The following is a 22,834-nucleotide window of genomic DNA, read 5'->3' as shown; positions in this document are numbered from 1 at the left end:
TCTGCCTCAGGGCGTCCCTCTCTCTCGTGTCAGTCTGCCTCAGGGCGTCCCTCTCTCTCTCTCGTGTCAGTCTGCCTCAGGGCGTCCCTCTCTCTTAATGTCAGTCTGCCTCAGGGCGTCCCTCTCTCTCGTGTCAGTCTGCCTCAGGGCGTCCCTCTCTCTCGTGTCAGTCTGCCTCAGGGCGTCCCTCTCTCTCGTGTCAGTCTGCCTCAGGGCGTCCCTCTCTCTCTCTCGTGTCAGTCTGCCTCAGGGCGTCCCTCTCTCTCGTGTCAGTCTGCCTCAGGGCGTCCCTCTCTCTCGTGTCAGTCTGCCTCAGGGCGTCCCTCTCTCTCTCTCTCGTGTCAGTCTGCCTCAGGGCGTCCCTCTCTCTCCTGTCAGTCTGCCTCAGGGCGTCCCTCTCTCTCGTGTCAGTCTGCCTCAGGGCGTCCCTCTCTCTCGTGTCAGTCTGCCTCAGGGCGTCCGTCTCTCTCTCGTGTCAGTCTGCCTCAGGGCGTCCCTCTCTCTCTCTCGTGTCAGTCTGCCTCAGGGCGTCCCTCTCTCTCGTGTCAGTCTGCCTCAGGGCGTCCCTCTCTCTCCTGTCAGTCTGCCTCAGGGCGTCCCTCTCTCTCCTGTCAGTCTGCCTCAGGGCGTCCCTCTCTCTCGTGTCAGTCTGCCTCAGGGCGTCCCTCTCTCTCGTGTCAGTCTGCCTCAGGGCGTCCTCTCTCTCGTGTCAGTCTGCCTCAGGGCGTCCCTCTCTCTCGTGTCAGTCTGCCTCAGGGCGTCCCTCTCTCTCTCTCTCGTGTCAGTCTGCCTCAGGGCGTCCCTCTCTCTCGTGTCAGTCTGCCTCAGGGCGTCCCTCTCTCTCCTGTCAGTCTGCCTCAGGGCGTCCCTCTCTCTCCTGTCAGTCTGCCTCAGGGCGTCCCTCTCTCTCGTGTCAGTCTGCCTCAGGGCGTCCCTCTCTCTCGTGTCAGTCTGCCTCAGGGCGTCCGTCTCTCTCTCGTGTCAGTCTGCCTCAGGGCGTCCCTCTCTCTCTCGTGTCAGTCTGCCTCAGGGCGTCCCTCTCTCTCGTGTCAGTCTGCCTCAGGGCGTCCCTCTCTCTCCTGTCAGTCTGCCTCAGGGCGTCCCTCTCTCTCCTGTCAGTCTGCCTCAGGGCGTCCCTCTCTCTCGTGTCAGTCTGCCTCAGGGCGTCCCTCTCTCTCGTGTCAGTCTGCCTCAGGGCGTCCCTCTCTCGTGTCAGTCTGCCTCAGGTCGTTCCTCTCTCTTGTGTCAGTCTGCCTCAGGGTGTCCCTCTCTCTCTCGTGTCAGTCTGCCTCAGGGCGTCCCTCTCTCTCTCGTGTCAGTCTGCCTCAGGGCGTCCCTCTCTCTCTCGTGTCAGTCGGCCTCAGGGCGTCCCTCTCTCTCTCTCGTGTCAGTCTGCCTCAGGGCGTCCCTCTCTCTCTCTCGTGTCAGTCTGCCTTAGGTCATTCCCCCCCCCCCCTCTCTCTCTCTCTCTCTCTCGTGTCAGTCGGCCTCAGGGCGTCCCTCTCTCTCGTGTCAGTCTGCCTCAGGGCGTCCCTCTCTCTTACGTCAGTCTGCCTGTGTGAGTCCCTTCAGTGTTTGTTGAAAGGCTGGTTTGGTGGTGCTGAATTCTCCTAACTTCTGCTTGTCCATAAAGATTTTGATTTCTCCATCAGTTTTGAATGAGGTCTTTGCTGGGTATAGTTAGTAATCTTGGTTGTAGGTTTTCCCTTTCAGTACTTTAAATACACCCTGCCGTTCCCTTCTGGCCTGTAGAGTTTCTGCTGAAAGATCTGCTGTTAATCAGATGGGTTTTCCCTTGTATGTTACTTGTTGCTCTTCCCTTGCTGCTTTTAGTATTCTTTCTTTGTGCTTAATCTCTGTTAGCTTGATTAATATGTGTCTCATGTGTTTCTCCTTGGGTTTAACCTGTAAGAGACTCTGCACTTCTTGGACTTGATTGACTATTTTCTTTCCCATGTTGGGGACATTTTCAACTATAATTTCTTCAAGAATTTTCTCAGTGCCTTCCTTTTTTCCTTCTTTCTCTGGGACCCCTATAAATCGAATGTTGGTGCGTTTAATATTGTCCCAAAGGTCTCTGAGGCTATCCTCAATTCTTTTCATTCCTTTGCCTTTATTCTGCTCTTCAGAAGTTATTTCCACCATTTTATCTTCCAGCTCACTTATCCGTTCCTCTGTCTCAGTTATTCTGCTATTGGTTCCTTTGGAGTACTTTTAATTTCAGTAATTGTGCTATTCATCTCTGTTTGCTTATTCTTTATTTCGTCTAGGTCCTTGGTGATTGTATTAACTGTTGAGTGCTTCTTGCATTTTCTCTGTCTGTTTTCAAGTTGTTGGAGCATCTTTACTATCATTATTCTGAATTCTCTTTCAGGGAGATTACTTATTTACTCCTTGTTTATTTGGTCTTGTGAGTTTCTACCTTGCTCTTTCATTTGTGCTGTATTTCTCTATCTTTTCATCTTTTTTTTTTTTCTTCTAACTTGCTCCACTTGAGGTCTCCTTTTCCCAGGCTTTAGAATTGTATTACTTCTTTCTTTTGATTTTTGCCTTCAGAGGGAAATGTTGGTTGAGTGGTTTGTGTTGATTTCTTGTTAGGGGTGACTTGTGCCTGTGTTCTAGTAGGAGGAAATCAAGCAGGTAATTACAGAAATACTGGGACATATACACACACACTTCCACACATACAGTTATAACCAAAGTGTTCTAAAGAAGAGTACAGGAGACTGACTTGGTGAGCAAGGGAAACCAGAGGTGATATCAACCAGTTGAAAGCAGAGTTATCTAATGCTCAATCTGGAGATCTCAGCATAGCAGAGGGCCACCTGGGGAATATAGCATAGAGGGCTCAACAATGTAACTTACTTGGTGAAAGAAGAGAGAGTGAAGGAAAAAAGGGAGAATAAGAAAAAGAGAGAAAAAAGAGAAGGGAGGGAAAAGAGAAAAGGGGGTGGAGACGATTAAAAAAGAGAGAAAAGAGAAATAGAAAAGAATGATGAATAGATGTATGTAGAGAAGATTTATATATGTTCAGGAATAGTTACAGTTGGTAAAGAACTATGGGAAAAGCAGTGGAATATATAAAAAATAAAATCCAAAAAACTCATCAAGAGAAAAGAAAAAAAAAGTGAAAGAGGAGAAAAAGAAAAAAAAATCTTAAAATGAATTTTTTTCTTTCTTTTTTTTTGACAAACACAAAGAGGAAAACTCCAAACCACCTAACCAACATTTGTCTTTTGGAGGTAGAAATATGTAGGGGGAATAAACCGTGTGTTTTATAAGAAAAAAAGAAAAAAATCTTTAAATGAATTTTTTTCTTTAACAAGGAAAATAAAGAGGAAAACTCCATAGCACCGCAAAAGGCTAATGTGAAGGTGGAAATACGATGGGGAATAAACACTATGGTTTAGAAAAAGAAAGAATCTTAAAATGAATTTTTTTATTTTTATAACAAGAAAAAGGAAAACTCCACAGCACTGGTAAAGGCTAGTGTGATGGTGAAGATATGTTGGGAGAATAAACAGTGTGATTTATAAGAGAAAAAGAAAGAAATTTAAAAAAGGTTCTCAAGGTCGTAGTTCTTGGTTGTGGAGTCTGCCCCTGTGGATGGCTTTGGGTTAGTGTCCTGCGATGTTCCCCTAGTTGAAGGAGCTTGTGCTTGTGTTACAATCGATGGAGCTGGATCTCGTCTCTCTGAAGGGCAGTGCAGTGTCCAGTAGTAGGTTTTGGAGTGTCTATGGGTTCAGCATGCCTTTGGGCAGTTGTTCTAGCTTTCATGGTGTTAGGTGCGTGTATTTCTGCAGCTGCTTCAAAGTGACCCTCTCAGCATATGCAGTGTCACCAGCCCCCTACTTGTCCCTGGGATCATGGAATAATGCTTCTGTTCCCCTGTCCTGCCCTGTGTTGCTGGTTGAAGCTTGCTAGGTGGGTGCTTGTGTGGATCTTTTCTTGTGCCTTCTGCCTCACGGTGACTTGTGTGGGCTTCCCTCCAGCCCCTGAGCTGACCCTCTGTGTCACAGGGCTTGTGTGCACTTGTTTTGGCTCCCCAGGCCTGCCCTTTGCTTCCTTGTGTGCACTTGTCTCAGCTCCCGTGCGTGCACTCTGCATTGCGGGGTTTATGTGCACGTGTTTCATCTCACCCCCTTGACCTCTCTGTCACAAGTGTTAGGTGTTCTTTTGGCTGTGCCAAGAGGGTTGTGTGCACTTGTCCAGGTTTGTACTCCTCCTGTCTGTTGGTGCCCTGGTCCCACTCTGCGCCAGCTGTGTTTGTCTGCCACGTCACACTAGGCCACCTGGGCCAGCCCTCTGTGCTTCAAGGGCTGTGCCCTGGCTGGGCTTGTATGCCACACCCCCCTCGGTTCCCCAAGCTTGCCTTCTGTTTGGGGCCACAGTCAATGAACTGCCAACAGGCTGAGAAGAGCAGTTTTCTCTGTTTACTGCCTTCTAAGTCCCTGCTTTGCCTAGTTTTCCGAGACTTTGAAGCTCCCCCTTGGGCCCGCCTATGAGGGATATTTCACTGTGCATGGGGACTCCTGATGTTTCAGGGCTCCCTCCCTCCCTTGGGGCATAAGTTCTTGCCCAGTTCTCCATCTTTTCCATTTAAAAACAAACAAAAAGACATATTTCCAGATTTGGACTTCCCAGTACAGGAGAAAGATACAATGTGCATATTCCAGCTAAGCATGATAGAATTCTACCATGGAGATGAGTCAAAGCCTAACTAATAATAAATTATTACTTTGCTTCCTTTTTTATTGTTTAGCTCATGAAATATAGAACTGTGAGCCTGGGACACCAAGTAAAGAAGGATGTCAAAGAAAACAGCACTGAAATTATGGCATATGTATGGTAAAGAAAGAAATATGTGAATTAAAAGATAAACAAACAAACAAACAAATATTATTTATTTGACTACTCGAGGGATATTTTAATTGCAGCATGTGGGATCTAGTTCCTGGACCAGGGATTGAACCCAGGCCTCCTGCATTGGAAGTGCAGTGTCTTAGCCACTGCGCCACCAGGGTGGTCCCCATCTTTTCCCTTTTTATGTCTCCATCCTCTCTCCTACCTCATTTCAGGGAGCTTAGCCTGTCCCCCTGGAGGCTAGAGTCTTCTGCGGTCACCTAGAGGATGCTTTGTAGAAGTTGTTCCATATCTTGATGAGTTTTTGATGTATTTGTGCAGAGGCTGGTTATCTCCCCATCTTACTCCTCTGCCATCTTCCCCATTCTCCTTTTGATAGGCATTTTCTTTTTGTATCTAGTAGCTTTTAAGTTATATAGTTTCATATTCTTTTAGGTTTTACTCTAGATACTATAACTTGCATTTATGATATTGTTATTATAATAAATTTGTATGTTGATTTTCCTGCAGGGCTTCTTAACTTAGCTCCTAAAACTAATAATATCTTAAGTGATAAAAGCTATAGGGAAATCTGTTGTTATAATATTGAGTTTTTTTTTCCCCTAGTTCCTGAAATAGCTCCAGAACATTTAAGATAGTGTTTTTTGTTTCAGCCATACCTGAGTTTATGTTAATGAGTGACTTTTTGAAATGTCTGTCAAGAATGAGGTACTGAGTACCAGGAGAACCAACCATCTGGTTCAGTTCAGTTCAGTCGCTCAGTCATGTCCGACTCTTTGCTACCCCATGAATCGCAGCATGCCAGGCCTCCCTGTCCATCACAAACTCCCGGAGTTTACTCAAACTCATGCCCATCGAGTCGGTGATGCCATCCAGCCATCTCATCCTCTGTCGTCCCCTTCTCCTCCTGCCCCCAATCCCTCCCAGCATCAGGGTCTTTTCCAGTGAGTCAGCTCTCTGCATGAGGTGGCCAAAGTATTGGAGTTTCAGCTTCAGCATCAGTCCTTCCAGTGAACACCCAGGACTGATGTCCTTTGGGATGGACTGGTTGGATCTCCTTGCAGTCCAAGGGGCTCTCAAGAGTCTTCTCCAACACCACAGTTCAAAAGCATCAATTCTTCAGCGCTCAGCTTTCTTCACCGTCCAACTCTCACATCCATACATGACCACTGGAAAAACCATAGCCTTGACCAGACAGACCTTTGCTGGCAAAGTAATGTCTCTGCTTTTTAATATGTTATCTAGGTTGGTCATAGCTTTCCTTCCAAGGAGTAAGCGTCTTTTAATTTCATGGCTGCAGTATACCATATGATGAGAGGGTTGGAATTCTCAGCCCCACCTCCCAACCTCTGAGGAGGAGTGAGAGTGGCTGGAGGCTGAATTAGCCACCGTTGACCAGTGATTTGATCAGTCTTGCATATGTAATGTAATCTTGATAAAAATCTGTGAGCTTATGGGATTCAGAGAGCTTCCAGGTTGTTGAACATGTGGAGGTCTTATTGGAAAGGTAGTAGTTCAGAGAGCATGGAAGTTTTGTACCCTTTTACCCATCCTTAGGGCTTTGTGTATCTCTTGCATCTGGATATTTCTGAGTTCTATCCTTTATGTTAACCCATTAATCTAGTAAGTAAATTATTGTTCTGTGTTTTGTGAGCCACTCTGTCAGATTATTAAACTGAACAAAGAGGGTGTGGGAGCCTTGATTTTTATCCAGTGGTTAGATACACTGGGTTTGCAGTTGGTGTCTGAAGTAGGAATGGTGTCACATGGAACTGAGCCTGGAATCTGATACTGTAGTTTCAGAATTGAGTTAATCACTTGGGATGGGAAAAGGTCCCACTAATTTGGTGACCTGAGTAGAGTAAAAGAGAGGAGCTGAACTTTTCCTTTACAGAATTCTTACTTTCATTTACCTTAAGTTAGTGCTTTACCTCTTCACAGACAGTGCCAGAATGTTTAAGCAGTTTAACTTTAATTATCCTATTGCTAATGTTTTGATGTATTTTACTTTCAGTGTTTTTCATAGATTCCAAAAGACATTATTTGTTGCTTTAAATTCCATTTTCAGTTTTATTTATTTCTTCCTGAAGTTTTTTTTTAAATTTTTTATTTTTTTAAATTTTAATTTTAATTTTTTTTCCATTTATTTTTATTAGTTGGAGGCTAATTACTTTACAATATTGTAGTGGTTTTTGCCATACATTGACATGTTTTCCCATCAGATATCATTTTCCTTACCTGTAGTATTTCTTGACTTGTGTGTATTACTGACAATTTTTTCAAACTTTATGTGGAAAATATATTCATTTTAGAAGAATATTATTTCTGGATTTAGAATTTTCTGGTGATATTTTTCCTAGCTCTTTTAAAATGACATTCCATTTTTATTTTCTCATTTGCAAGTTGCCCATTCAAATTTTTATCCAGTGTCTTCTCACTTTCAAGGTTTCTATTGAGAGATTTGCTGTCAGGTTTGTTACCAAGATGGCCTGCATTTTTGTCCTCATTAATTAAAAAAAAGTCTTTCTATATTAGAGATAGGACTTCTTTGTAAGATATATGTGTTCCAAATGTCTCTTTCCACTTTGTGTTGTACTTTTATTTTCTTTCTGTCTTTTGGTAAGGGTAGGATCTTAATATTGTAGAGTTATTAATGTAATTTGCATCCTATTTAAGAAGTATTTGCTTATTCTTAGTGTCATGAAGGTATTTCTTATGGTATTTGCTAAAATTTTTATTGTTTTAATTTTTCAAATTTAGATCTATATACTGTCTAAAATGGATTTCTGTTTACAGTTAAGATAGCCATAAATGCTCACTATAATTAAACACACTGTTTATTGAAATGGTTGTCCTTCTGTTATCCTTGTCAAAAATCAAGTGACATACATACATTTTGGACTCTTCCATTCTATTGATGCATTTGAAAATTCTTGTGCCTATATCACAATATTTTAATTATGATACATTGATAATATATTATACTTGATATATGGTACTCCTTATGGCTTAATTTTTCTTTAAGATTGTTTTGTGTATTTTTACCCTTTGCATTTTCACATATTTTAGAATTAGCTTGTCTGGAATTTTTTTGAAATTGGTATGAATTTTTATATCAGCGTGGAGAGAATTTATATTTTTTTAATACTGAGCCTGTCTATCCAGGAATTTCTTACATCCTTCTATTTATTTGGATCTTCTTATTTTCCTTCATTATATTTTTTGTAAAGACTTTATAATTTTCACACCTGATGTTTGTTATACCTTTAAAAATTTTAATATTCTGATATTTGTTATATTGAACTTGTATCTAATTTCTAAACCTTTTGTGCTTTCCTGGTGGCTTAGATGGTAAAGAATCTGCCTGCAATTCAGGAGACACAGGAGACCTGGGTTCAGCACCTGGGTTGGGAAGATCCCCTGGAGAAGGGAAAGGCTACCCACTCCAGTATTCCGGCCTGGAGAATTCCATGGACTGTATAGTCCATGGGGTTGCAAAGAGTTGGACACAACTGAGAGACTTGCACTTCACTATTTGCATCCAAGTTTCAAGTTTATGTAAGTGGGTTGTTTTGTCCTTTTGCTTTCCATTCCCTTTTTAAAAACAGAGAATTCGTCTGAAATAAAAACTTAGTCATGTATTTTCAATATACTGTTGAATGTCTCCTTTGGCAGCTCTTTCTCTGCAACAGTGATGCCTGAAGTAGAGGCATGCACTCTGGTGTTGTGTTAGTTGCTCAGTTGTGTCTGATTCTTCATGATCCTATGGACTGTAGCCTACCAGTCTTCTCTGTCCACAGGATTCTTCAGGCAAGAATGCTGGAGTAGGCTGACATGCCCTTTTCTTCTTCTTCTTCTTTTTTTTTCCACTCTGAATGAAATCGAAAACAATTTGGTTGAATATCTTCTCCTGTGTCATCTGCTGCACTTCCTAATTATTGTCTCTGAATGGAAGAATTAGAACCTAAGATATGTATTGTAGTGAAATAGCATACTAGATTTTACCTACATTCTTAAGTCTAAATAAGAATAAAGTTTGTAATACATTTCTTGTTAGTTTGTTTCTGTGGTTTGTAGACAAACTTCTGTAGTGTTCAAAAGTATTCTTTAAGGTGGAAAGTGATCACATACTTTGGAGTCTGCTGGTCTAAAGTCACTCTATAGTGCATTTCTTGAGTACTTCTGTGGCCCTTTTTCTTATCTCAACTCCTATGCTGTTTGCCTTGTTACTCATTTCCTGAGGATGTTAGAGGACCCTAGTCTTTTCTTGTGCAGTGGCCCTATATTCATGAAGAACACAGTGTTACTGTTTATTCAGTAGCTGTTCTTCCTCAGTGAAGCTCAAAACAGAAATAGTTTTGCTTCTTATTTACATTAATCTATTGAGTGTATACTTCAGCCACAGTACTTGTAACATATTACTGCATGTTTTCTTACCAGATTATATACTTATTGAATACAGGATGGTTTTTACTAATCTTAATATTTCCAAGAACTAGAATAGTTCCAGATCCATTGTGGAAACTTGAGAATTAATAATTAATGCAAATTGGTTTACCGAATATTTCTACTGTGGTTTGTTCTCCCAGAGTATAAAGCAAAAGGAACATTCTGCAAACCAGTTTGGTAACCTGTAAACAATAATCATGGTAGGGATTTGCTTCCATACATCTTTGCCATGTCATCTTAATTCTGAATATTTCAGATTGAACCGAAATTCCAAGGATCAGTATCCTTTAAGGATGTGACTGTGGGCTTCACCCAGGAGGAGTGGCAGCACCTGGATTCAACTCAAAGGTCCTTGTATAGAGATGTGATGCTGGAGAACTACAGGAACCTTGTCTCAGTGGGTAAGGTTGGTTTATGATGTAATTCTAAATGGTATTTAAAAATTCTTTTAAACTCCAATCCTCAAGTAGTGTTAGATTGAATTATTAGATCCTCTTGGTGGGATTAATGCATTTACAAAAACAGGAGAAGAAAAGGGATCTTTTGGTGTTCTCCACCTTGCGAGGACACAGCAAAAAGGTGTGTTCTGTAAACGAGGAAGTGAGGCCGCACCAGATTCTGACCATACTGGCACCTTGATCTCTGAGTTCCCAGCCTCCAGAGTGTGAGAAGTAAATTTCTGTTTTTAAAGCCACCTGGTCTATGGTATTCTGTTACAATAGCCCAAACAGACTAAAGCATAAAGTAATAATACATGCATATGAGTATTAAATCAGACCCTCTTTGTAGGGCTCATCTTGGCCACAAAGTTGTAACAAAAAAATTCTTTTAATTAAGAAGCTTATGGACATCATGAGAAGTTTAATGATGTTTAAGATTGGAATTCAAGATTCAATGTTTACAGGTCACTTTAGGGCACCAGGAAGATACTTGTATTTGCTTCTCCAGTGAAATGTTCAATGACACCTTCATTGAGCAGCTCTAGAAGCTTTCTCCTGTTTCAGAGGCCCTGAAATCTAGGCCACTCAGTCCACATTGTAAATTATTTCACTTTGACAGGGTATTGTATTACCAAACCAGAGGTGATCTTCAGACTGGAGCAAGGAGAAGAGCCATGGATATTGGAGGAAGAATTCCCAAGCCAAAACTTCTCAGGTGAGTTAATGTGTGTTGAACAAGTGAACATCAGGCAATTTATTATCTTCCTCTGATTAGAGGTTAACTTTGAAATTTTCTTTTTTTAAGAATATCACTTTAGAGGTCCTAATACTTAGAAGTGACTTAAAATACTAATTTTTTTTCCTTCTCTCTTTTTTTTTCTTTATTTATTTATTTTTTTTTTTTTTCAGTGGGTTTTGTCATACATTGATATGAATCAGCCATAGATTTACACGTATTCCCCATCCCGATCCCCCCTCCCACCTCCCTCTCCACCCGATTCCTCTGGGTCTTCCCAGTGCACCAGGCCCGAGCACTTGTCTCATGCATCCCACCTGGGCTGCTGATCTGTTTCACCATAGATAGTATACATGCTGTTCTTTTGAAACATCCCACCCTCACCTTCTCCCACAGAGTTCAAACCCACAGAGTTCAAAAGTCTGTTCTGTATTTCTGTGTCTCTTTTTCTGTTTTGCATATAGGGTTGTCGTTACCATCTTTCTAAATTCCATATATATGTGTTAGTATGCTGTAATGTTCTTTATCTTTCTGGCTTACTTCACTCTGTATAATGGGCTCCAGTTTCATCCATCTCATTAGAACTGGTTCAAATGAATTCTTTTTAACGGCTGAGTAATATTCCATGGTGTATATGTACCACAGCTTCCTTATCCATTCATCTGCTGATGGGCATCTAGGTTGCTTCCATGTCCTGGCTATTATAAACAGTGCTGCGATGAACATTGGGGTGCACATGTCTCTTTCAGATCTGGTTTCCTCGGTGTGTATGCCCAGAAGTGGGATTGCTGGATCATATGGCAGTTCTATTTCCAGTTTTTTAAGAAATCTCCACACTGTTTTCCATAGCGGCTGTACTAGTTTGCATTCCCACCAACAGTGTAAGAGGGTTCCCTTTTCTCCACACCCTCTCCAGCATTTATTGCTTGTAGACTTTTGGATAGCAGCCATCCTGACTGGTGTGTAATGGTACCTCATTGTGGTTTTGATTTGCATTTCTCTGATAATGAGTGATGTTGAGCATCTTTTCATGTGTTTGTTAGCCATCTGTATGTCTTCTTTGGAGAAATGTCTGTTTAGTTCTTTGGCCCATTTTTTGATTGGGTCATTTATTAAAATACTAATTTTTGAATGAAGTCTCCAGATACCACTCTTACTAAAAATGTTCTTTTTTTGATTCACTTTTTGAATATTGATCATTCTTATATTTGCCGGTAATCCAATTTTTGCCCACCTCATTTTATTGTTGTTTTCCTTGGTTACTCTATAATTCTCAAAGCAGCTTCAGTTGCTCAACTTACAGCCTCCATTGCTCTGTATTCATGCTGTTATTAGCTATTCTTTCATAATTCATTTTTTTGACTCAAATAATTTTTGAGTAGTTACTGTACTCTTAAGAGCTGAGAGTATAGTAATGGAAAAATAATGCATCTTAATGAGTTATAGAAATAGTATTTTTAATGCCCACAGGTACCTGAAAAGATAGCATCACTAATCATCAGGGAAATGCAAATCAAAAGCACAGTGAGATACCATGTCACACCAGTTGGAATGGCTGGCATCAAGAAGATAAGAGATAATAACGTGTTGGCAAGAATGTTGAGAAAAGCGAACCCTTGTACACCATTGGTTAAGATGAAAATTGGTTCAACCACTATGGAAAACAGTATGGAGGTCCCGCTAAAAAGTTAGAACTAGAACACATTTTCCCCCAGCATACTGAAAATGTCATCCCACCTCCTGGACTCTGTTGTTTCAGATGGGAAGTCAAGTGTTAATCTTACTGGAGTTTCTTGTATGTTAATAATTGTGTTTCTCTTGTTGATTTTAAAGTTTTGTCTTTGTTTCTTAAATATTTTTGCTATGATGCATCTCTCTGTTTATCCCACTTGGAGTTCATCTTGTTGAATTTGCAGATTAATGTTTTTCTTTACATTTGCCAAATTTTTGCCATCATTTCATTGAATACTTTTTTTGCTCCTTGGTCTTTTTCCTTTCCTTTTGGTACTTCCATTATGAATGTTAATGCAGTTAGTGGTGTCCTTCACTTATTTGAGGCTTTATTCTTTATATTTTCTTTCTCTGTTCCTTAGATTGCATTTTGTTGGTTGAGCTCTCTTCACTTTTCACTAATTCTTCTTCCTGTAAGCACCAATCTACTATTGATTCCTTCCAGTGAATTTCTGTTGCAGTTATTATAATTTTCAAACCTAGAATTTTTATTTGTCTCTTTAGTCTTACTCTCTATGTGATGATCTGCCTTCATACTAATATTTGCTTCCTTAAGCTTGGTAGTTTTTGAACATATTTCTAATAGCTGCTGTAAGGCCTGCTAAGTCCCGTATCTGGATCCTCTCACAAACAGTTTCTATTGTTTGCTATTTCCCCAGCATAGGTGGAATTTTCCTGTTTCTTTGTATGTCTTATAATTTAAAAACAAATAGATACTTTAGATAATATTTTGTACCTACCAGTAATGAAATTGAATCAGTATTTTTTTTTAAATCATAAAAAGCAAAAGTCCAGGACCAGATGACTTCACAGGTGAATACTACAAAATGTTTAGAGAGGCGTTAACACTTACCCTTCTCAAAGTGTTGCAAAACATTATAGAGATACATTTATTTCATCTGGTGCAGAATGCTTTTGACAAAATTCTACATCCATTTACAGTAAAACTCTCAGCAGACTGTGTATGGAGGATCATACATGATAATGCAACAGCTAACATCATTATTCAGTGGTAAAAAGCTAAAAGCATTTCCTCTAAGATCAGGAACAAGACAGGGATGCTGACTCTCCCACCGCTTTTATTCAACATAGTATTGGAAGTCCTAGTCATAGCAGACAAAAAAAAGAAATATAAAGAATATAAATTTGAAAGGAAGAAGCAAAACTATCACTGTTTGCAGATGACATAATACTATACATGGAAAATTCTAAAGGTGCTGCCAAAAGCTGTTAGAGCTTATCAATGAATTTGGTAAAGTTGCAGGATACAAAATTAATATACAGAAATCTGTTTCATTTCTATACACTAACAACAGGCTATCAAAAAGAGAAATTATGGAAGCAATCTCAGTGGCTGCTGATCACCGCTGCCACCACCCCCTCCCACCCTGTTCTCTTTGTGGTCAGGTCAGGACCAACTGGCACCACGCATGCCCGGCAGAGACTGAGGGAGAGAGAAAGAGGAGGGGAGGAGGAGAAAGAGGATTCACGGAGTAGGAGCTGGGGAGCCCTCCTGTGCCACAGGTGTTTATAGCTATAAATATTCATCTGAGTACTGCCTTGACTGTATCCTAAAATTTCCAGATACTTGGTGAAGACAGGAAAGATTATCAAAGAGACCATTGGACTATTGTACTGTATTTGCTGTTTATCCTGAAGCTCAGGTGAGGCAGAGCTCAGCTGATCTCTATTTCCTGATTGTTTACTTCCTGCTGGCCAAGCAAGACTTTTATTTGGAGAATTCTGGTGGACAGAGCCTGACATCATCTGTGAGCCATAACAGGAGCATGCATTTTCAAATGTCAGTTAGATTTGTGGATCAATTAGGTTTTCCTGAAAGAGATCAAGCCCTGAGCCTTTGGAGTGGGAGCTGACTCCCAAGACCCTAGACTACCAGAGAACTAACCCTAGGGAGTATCAAATAGTAAGAACTCACAGAAAGGAAACCACTTGAATATAAGACCCAGCATCACCCAACCACATATGCCTCATCTAAACAACAAACAAAAGAAAAATACAAACCCAACCATCGGCAGACAGGATTACCACCTCACTCAGCCTTGCCCATCAGAGGAAAAACAAACAAACAAAAACTTAGCACAAATCTCACCCTAGTTTACACAAACCACTGGACCAACCTTGTGACCTGTGAAGTCGTGAAGTCGCTCAGTTGTGTCTGACTCTTTGCAACCCTATGGACTGTAGCCTACCAGGCTCCTCAGGCCATGGAATTTTCCAGGCAAGAGCACTGGAGTGGGTTGCCATTTCCTTCTCCAGGGGATCTTCCCAACCCAGGCATCGAACCCAGGTCTCCCACACTACAGGCAGATGCTTTACCATCTGAGCCACCAGGGAAGCCCCAACCTTAGCAGGGCAGAAACCAAAAGGAAGAAAGAATTCAACCTTGAAGCCTGGGAAAAGAAGACCTCAAACACAATAAGTTAAAAAAAAAAATAATGAAAAGGCAGAGAAATACTACACAAATGAAGGAACAAACTAGAAACATGGAAGTCCAAATAAATGAAGAAGAAAGAGGCAAACTACCTGAAAAAGAGTTCAGAATAATCATACTAAAGATGATCAAAACCTTGAAAACAAAATGGAGAAATTACAAGAATCAGTTAACAAAGACCTAGAAGAATTAAAGAATAAACATGCAGAGACAAACAACACAATTACTGAAATTAAAAGTACCCTAGAAGGAATCAGTAGCAGAACATCTGAAGCAGAAGAATGAATCAGTGAGCTGGAAGATAAAATGATGGAAATATTTTCTGAAGAGCAAAATAAGTAAAAAAAAGAATGAAAAGAGCTGAGGACAGTCTCAGAGACCTCTGGGACCATATCAAACACACCAACATTTGAATTATAGGGGTCCCAGAAGAAGAGAAAAAGAAAGGGTATAAGAAATTTTTTGAAGAGATTATAGTTGAAAATTTCCCTAGCATGGAAAAGGAAATAGTCAATCAAGCCCAAGAGGCACAAAGAATCCCATACAAGATAAACCCAAGGAGAAACATGCCAAGACACATACTAATCAAACTAACAAAGACTAAACACAAAGAAAGAATATTAAAAGCAGCAAGGGAAAAGCAAGAAGTAACATACAAGGGAAATCCCATACACTTAACAGCTGATCTTTCAGCAGAAACTCTTCAGGCCAGAAGGGAATGGCAGGATATATTTAAAGTACTGAAAGGGAAAAATCTACAACCAAGATTACTATACCCAGCAAAGACCTGATTCACAATTGATGCAGAAATAAAAAGTTTTTCAGACAAGCAAAAGAGAATTCAGTACCACCAAACCAGCTTTACAACAAATGTTAAACAGACTTATATAGTCAAGAAATACAACAGCAGAAAAAAGATCTACAAAATCAACCCCAAACAATTAGAAAATGGCAATAGGAACATATATATCAATAATTACCTTAAATGTAAATGGAAAAAAATAAATGTAAATGGATTAAATGCTCCAACCAAAAGACATGCTCTGGCTGGATGTATAAAAAAATAAGACCCATATATATGCTGTCTACAGGAAACCCACTTTAGACCTCGAGACACATACACACTGAAGGTGAGAGGATGGAAAAAATATATTCCATGGAAATGGGAAGCAAAAGAAAGGTGGAGTAGCAATCCTCATATCAGATAAAATAGACCTTAAAATAAAGAAGATTACAAGAGATAAGGAAGAACACTACATAATGATCAAGGGATCAATTCAAGAGGAAGACATAACAATTGTAAATATCTATGCACCCAACATAGGAGCACCTCAATACATTAAAAAAACACTAACAGACACAAAAGGAGAAATTGACAGTAACACAATAATAGTAGGAGACTTTAACACCCCACTCAAACCAAAATATAAAATTAATAAACACAAGTCTTAAATGATTCATTAGATGAGATGGATCTCATTGATACCTTCAGGACATTCCATCCAAATGCAGAAGAATGCACCTTCTTCTTAAGTGCACATGGAACATTCTCCAGGATAGACCACATCTCAAACCTCAGTAAATTTAAGAAAAGTGAAATTGTATCAAGCATCTTCTCTGATCACAACGCTATGAGACTAGATACCAATTATAAGAAAAAAACTGTAAGAAACACAAACACGTGGAGATTGAACAACACATTTCTAAAATAAGTGTACTGAAGAAATCAAAAGGGAAATCAAAAGATTTCTAGAAACAAATGACAATGAAAGCACAACAACTCAAAGCCTATGGGATGCAGCAAAAGCAGTTCTAAGAGGGAAGTTTATAGCAATACAATCCTACCTCAGGAAACAAGAAAAACATCAAATAGACAACCTAACATTAACCTAAAGCAACTGGAAAAAAGAAGAAGAATAAAACCCCAAAGTTAGTAGAAGGAAAGAAATAATAAAGATTCAAGTAGAAAGAAATGAAAAAAGCAATAGTAAAGATTAATATAACTAAAAACTGGTTCTTTGAGAAGATAAACAAAACTGACAAACCCTTAGTCAGACTCATTAAGAAAAAAATGAGAGAAGAATCAAATCAACAAAATTTGAAATGAAAAAGGAGAGGTTACAATAGACAATGCATAAATACAAAGGATTATAAGAGATTATTATGAACAATTACATGGCAATAAAATGAATAACCTGGAAGAAATGGACAGATTCTTAAGAAAGTTCAATCTTCCAAGACTGAACCAGGAAGACATAGAAATTATGAACAACCCAATTACAAGCACTGAAATTGAAGCTGTCATAAAAAATCTCCCAAAAAACAAAAAGAGCCAGGACCAGATGGCTTCACAGGAGAATTCTATCAAACATTTAGAGAAGAGCTAATGGCTATTCTTCTAAAACTCTCAAACAATTGCAGAGGAAAGAACACTTCCAAATTCATTCTACGAGGCCCCCATCATCCTGATTCCAAAACAAGACAAACACAACACAAAAAAGAATACTACAGGCCAATATCACTGATGAACATAGATGTAAAAATCCTCAACAAAATTTTAGTAAACAGAGTTCAGCAACACATCAGAAATCTCATACACCATGATCAAGTTGGGTTTATTCCAGGGATGCAAGGATTCTTCAATGTACAGAAATCAATCAATGTGATACATCATATGAACAAACCGAAAGATAAAAACCACATGATCATCTCAATAAATGCACAAAAAGCCTTTGACAAAATTTAGCACCTATTTATGATTAAAACTCTTTAAAAAATGGGCATAGAAGGAACCTACCTCAACATAGTAAAGGCCATATATGTGATAGTGAAAGTGAAACTGAAAGTTGTTCAGTCGTGTCTGACTCTTTGCGACCCCATAGTCCATGGAATTCTCCAGGCCAGAATACTGGAGTGGGTAGCCTTTCCCTTCTCCAGGGGATCTAGATCCCAACCCAGGGATCAAACTCAGGTCTGCCACATTGCAGGTGGATTCTTTACCAGCTGAGCCATAAGGGAAGCCCATGTATATGGTAAGCCTACAGCAAACATTATTCTCAATGGTGAAAAACTGAAAGCATTCCCCCTCAGATCAGGAACAAGACAAGGGTGTCCACTTTCACAACTATTATGCAACATAGTTCTGGAAATCCTAGCTAAAGCAATCAGAGAAGAGAAAGAAAGAAAAGGAATCCAGATCAGAAAAGAAGAAGTAAAGCTCTCAGTTTGCAGATGACATGATACTATACATAGAAAACTCTAAAGATAGTATCAGAAAATTACTAGAGCTAATCAGTGAACTTAGCAAAGTTGCAGGATACAAAATCAATACACAGACATCATTTGCATTTCTACATACTAACAGTGAAAAATCAGAAAGAGCAATTAAGGAATCAGTTCCATTCACCATTGCAACAGAAAGAATTAAACATCTAGGAATAAACTTACCTAAGGAGATGAAAGAAATGTACACAGAAAATTATAAGACACTAATGAAAGAAATCAAAGATGACATAAATAGATGGAGAGATATTCCATGTTCCTGGGCAGGAAGAATCAATATTGTGAAAATGACTATACTACCAAATGCAATCTACAGATTTAATGCAAACCCTATCAAATTACCAATGGCATTTTTCACAGAACTAGAACAAAACCTTTCACAATTCATATGGAAACACAAAAGACCTCGAATAGCCAAAGCAGTCTTGAGAAAGAAGAATGGAGCTGGAGGAATCAAGCTTCCTGACTTCAGACTATGCTGCAAACCTACACTCATCAAGACAGTATGGTACTGACACAAAAACAGAAATATAGACCAATGGAACAAGATAGAAAGCTCAGAAATAAACCCATGTACCCATCGGTACCTTATTTTTGACAAAGGAGGCAAGAATATACAATGGGGCAAAGACTGCTTCTTCAATAAATGGTGCTGGGAAAACTGGATAGTGGCATGTTAAAAGAATGAAATTAGAACACTTTCTAATACATGCACAAAGATAAGCTCAAGATGGATTAAAGACCTAAATGTAAGACCAGAAACTATAAGACTCTTAGAGGAAAACATAGGCAGAACACTCGATGACATAAATCAAAGCAAGATCCTCTATGACCTACCTCCTAGCGTAATGGAAATAAAAACAAAAGTAAATAAGTGGGACCTGATTATACTTAAAAGCTTTTGCACAGCAAAGGAAACTATAAGCAAGATGAAAAGACAGCCCTCAAGAATGGGAGAAAATAATAGCAAATGAAGCAACTGACAAAGAATTAATTTGCAAAATATACAAGCAGCTCATACAACTAACTCAATACCAGAAAAACAAATAACCCAGTCGAAAAGTGGGAAAAAGACCTAAACAGACATTTCTCCAAAGAAGAGATATAGATGGCTAACAAACACATGAAAAAATGCTCATCAAAACTACAGTCACCTCACACCAGTCAGAATGGCCCTCATCAAAAAGTCTTCAAAGAATGTTGGAGAGGGTGTGGAAAAAAAGGAACTCTCTTGCACTGTTGGTGGGAATGTAAATTGATACAGCCACTATGGAAGACAGTATGGAGATTCCTTAAAAAACTAGGAATAAAACCACTATATGACCCAACAATCACAATCCTAGGCATATACCCTGAGGAAACCAAAATTGAAAGAGACACATGTATCCCATTGTTCATTGCAGCATTATTTACAATAGCTAGAACATGGAGGCAACCTAGATGTCCATCGACAGATGAATGGATAAAGAAATTGTGGTATATATACACAATGGAATATTACTCAGCCATAAAAAGGAGCATATTTGAGTCAGTTCTAATGAGGTGGATGAACCTAGAACCTATTATACAGAGTTAAGTGAGTCAGAAAGAGAAAGATATTGTAACACATATATACAGAATCTAGAAAAATGGTAGTGAAGAATTTATTTACAGGGCAACAGTGGAGAAACAGACATAGAAAATAGACTTATGGACATGGGGAGAGGGGAGGAGTGGGTGAGATGTATGGACAGAGTAACATGGAAACCTACATTAAAAAAAAAATAAAAGAAAAGCTTGTATGATGATCTCAAAAGATAAAAGAAAAACATTTGACAAAATTCAGCTTTCATTCCAGATTAAGGCTCTCAATGAAAATAAGACAAAAGGCCTCTTATTGAAAACCAGCTAATGTGCTTAATATTTTAAAACTGAATAATTTCCTAAACAATATCAGGAACAAGACAGGTAGTCCACTCATACTCAGTAAAATAATGTAATCTGGCTAGTATAATCAGGGAAGAAAAAGAAAAGGAGGCAGTAGTGGAAAAAGAAGTAGAACTATCTATTCACAAAAAGATAATTATATAGAATGATAAAAAAAATGGCTAGAATTTTTAAGTGCATGTAGGTTGCAAGATAAAAGTCAGCATACAAAAATCAGTTTTATTTGCAATAGCATGAAAAATATTTTTTTGCTGACCTATCTAGCAAAGATGTGAAAGACCTCACTGAACATTATAGACCATTGCAGAGAGCAATTTAATACCTAAATAACTGGAGAGAGATAGTCTCATGTATTGACATATATACTTTTATACATGGTCATTATCCAAGTGCTCAATATGATGAACATTTTTCTCAGTTAAAAGGTTTGTAGATTCAGAACAACTCCAATCTAAGTCCCAACAGGCTTTCTTAGAGTAATTGACTAGCTGATTCCTAACTTCATATAGAAGTTCAGAGGAGTCAGAGGAACTAGAGTAACAGCTTCAAAAAATAGAAGCTAAGTTGTAGCGTAACAACTGCCTGATTTCAAGAGTTACTATAAAGTTATGGTAAACAAGACTCTGGTGTTAGCCTCAAGGACACATAGAGGAGTTGATCAAACTACAGAGCCCAGAAATAAATCTGTTCATATATATTATTGTGTCAGAACTTGTCAAACTATATAGTTTGAATGTATTCAGTTGATTCTTCATGTCTACCTCACTAAAACTCTTGGGATTGATGTGAAAGTTTCTAAATGGTTGCCCTCTGTGTATTTATCTTATCACCTACTTGTTACATACCTCATATTGACAGGCATTGATATGCAACTCTCCACTTTTGAGTAGCATTGTTTTAGAGACACTTCCAAGTAGACACCAGCTGTATAGAGGAATGTCTGTATTGTTCATAATAATAGAAAAACTAGATAGTCAACCAGACTAGCCATCAAATAGGGGAATCAGTATGTAAGTTACAGTATATTTTCACAGTGGTCTTTTTGATATATGTCTATGTGCAACAGTGTGGGTGAATTTAGGAAACAGTGAGAAAACAAGTCAAAGAAACATATGGATAAATTTCAGAAAGTATGGAAATTTTTTAAAGAAAAATTTTTGATTAAACCAGTTTCATTAAACACTCTGCCTTTGGAGAATTTTACAGTTAAAGGAAGGGATTTATATAAGTGGAAAGCACGTGATATTTTCAGAGATGCTGCTCTTCATGAATGGCCTGTATAACATATAATATATTATCAGGTATAATTTCCTTGAGTGTGACCACATTTTTATTCTTCGAAGATAGAATGCTGACATATTTGGAGTAATGGGTCATGATATTTGAATTTAGAATAGTTAATGGTTAAGAAGGCTTTATACAGAGAAAAATAAAGCATGGTTGCAAAACTTCAACCATCTGTGAATCTAGATTAAAATTTTAGAGGTGCTCATTCTACTGCTTAGGCAAACTTGCTATTTTTTGCTGCTTATGTGGAAATTTTTCTGTTTATATTTTCTGTCTCTACCAGGATATATTTTAATAAGTTGTATTTTCCCAAGAAATTATTTATTCTTCTCTTCCAAATGTATTTGTAGCAAGTTGTGCAAAAAATAGCCTTTTAAGATAATACACCTTGTTTCAATGATTACTTCTCCCTTATCATTTCATATTTTGTGTAGTTGTGATTTCTCCCACTTGTTTGTTGATTAGATTAGTCGGTGATTTGCCTTTTTTGTGAATTTTTTCAAAGAACCAGCCTTTTGACTTAATTTGTTCAATTTTTGTCTTTCTGTTTTTTTAACTTCTGATCATCTTAAAACTGCAAAAATTAAAGAAGACCTGTTTCACATATTCAAATAGACCACTAGAAACCTGGGAAAACGTACCTAGAATAGTCCTAAGACATACCTTAATAAAATTTTGTTGTTGTTCAGTCGCTCAATCATGTTCCACAATTTACAACCCCATGGACTGCAGCACCCCAGGCTTCCTTGTCCTTCACCCTCTCCTGAAGCTTACTCAGACTCATGTCCATTGAGTCAGTGATGCTGTCTAACCATCTCATCCTTTGTTGTTCCCTTCTCCTGTCTTCCATCTTTTCCATCATCACGGTTTTTTCCAGTGAGTCGGCTCTTCACATCAGGTGGTCAAAGTATTGGAGCTTCAGCTTTAGCATCAGACCTTCCAATGAATATTCAGAGTTGATTTCCTTTAGAATTGACAGGTTTAATCTCCTTGCAGTCTAAGGGACTCTCAAGAGTCTGCTCCAAAATCACAGTTCAGAAGCATCAATTCTTTGATGTTCAGCCTTCTTTATGATCCCAACTGTCACATCTGTACATGATTACTGGAAAAACCAGAGCTTTGACTATATAGACCTTTGCTGACAAAGTAATGTCTCTGCTTTTTAACACACTGTCTAGGTTTGTAGTAGCTTTTCTTCTAAGGATCAAGCATCTTTTAATTCCATGGCTGCAGTCACCATCTGCAGTCATTTTGGAGCCCAAGAAAAGAAAGTCTGTCACTGTTTCCATTGTTTCCCCATCTATTTGCCTTGAAGTTATGGGACCAAATGCTATGATCTTGGTTTTCTGAATGTTGAGTTTTAAGCCAGCTTTTTCACTCTCCTCTTTTACCTTCATCAAGAAGCTCTTTAGGTTTTGTTCACTTTCTGCCATTAGGGTGGTATATCTGAGCATATCTGAGCTTATTGATACTTCTCCCAGCAGTCTTGTTTCCAGCTTGTGCTTCATCCAACCTGGCAGTTTGCATGATGTACTCTGCCTATAAGTTAAATAAGCAGGATGACAAAATACAGTCTTGATGTATTCCTTTCCCAATTTGGAACCAGTCCATTGTTCCATGTCTGTTTCTAACTGTTGCTTCCAGACCTGCATACAGATTTCTCAAGAA

General features: G+C 38.9%; 1 protein-coding gene across 1 annotated transcript in view; it reads left to right on the top strand.

Moving 5' to 3' along the window:
- The window catches only part of ZNF33B (zinc finger protein 33B), a 50,691-nt gene that overhangs the window by 13,091 nt on the left and 14,766 nt on the right, over positions 1-22,834 (top strand). The window contains 2 exon segments of the mRNA XM_043925587.1: positions 9,569-9,713; positions 10,372-10,467. Coding sequence (XP_043781522.1) covers positions 9,569-9,713; positions 10,372-10,467 — 241 coding nt within the window.

Source organism: Cervus elaphus, chromosome 15, assembly GCF_910594005.1.
Source record: "Cervus elaphus chromosome 15, mCerEla1.1, whole genome shotgun sequence".
NCBI lineage: Eukaryota > Metazoa > Chordata > Mammalia > Artiodactyla > Cervidae > Cervus > Cervus elaphus.
Note: the sequence above shows the minus strand (reverse complement) of the source record. Positions and strands in the feature narration are given on the sequence as shown.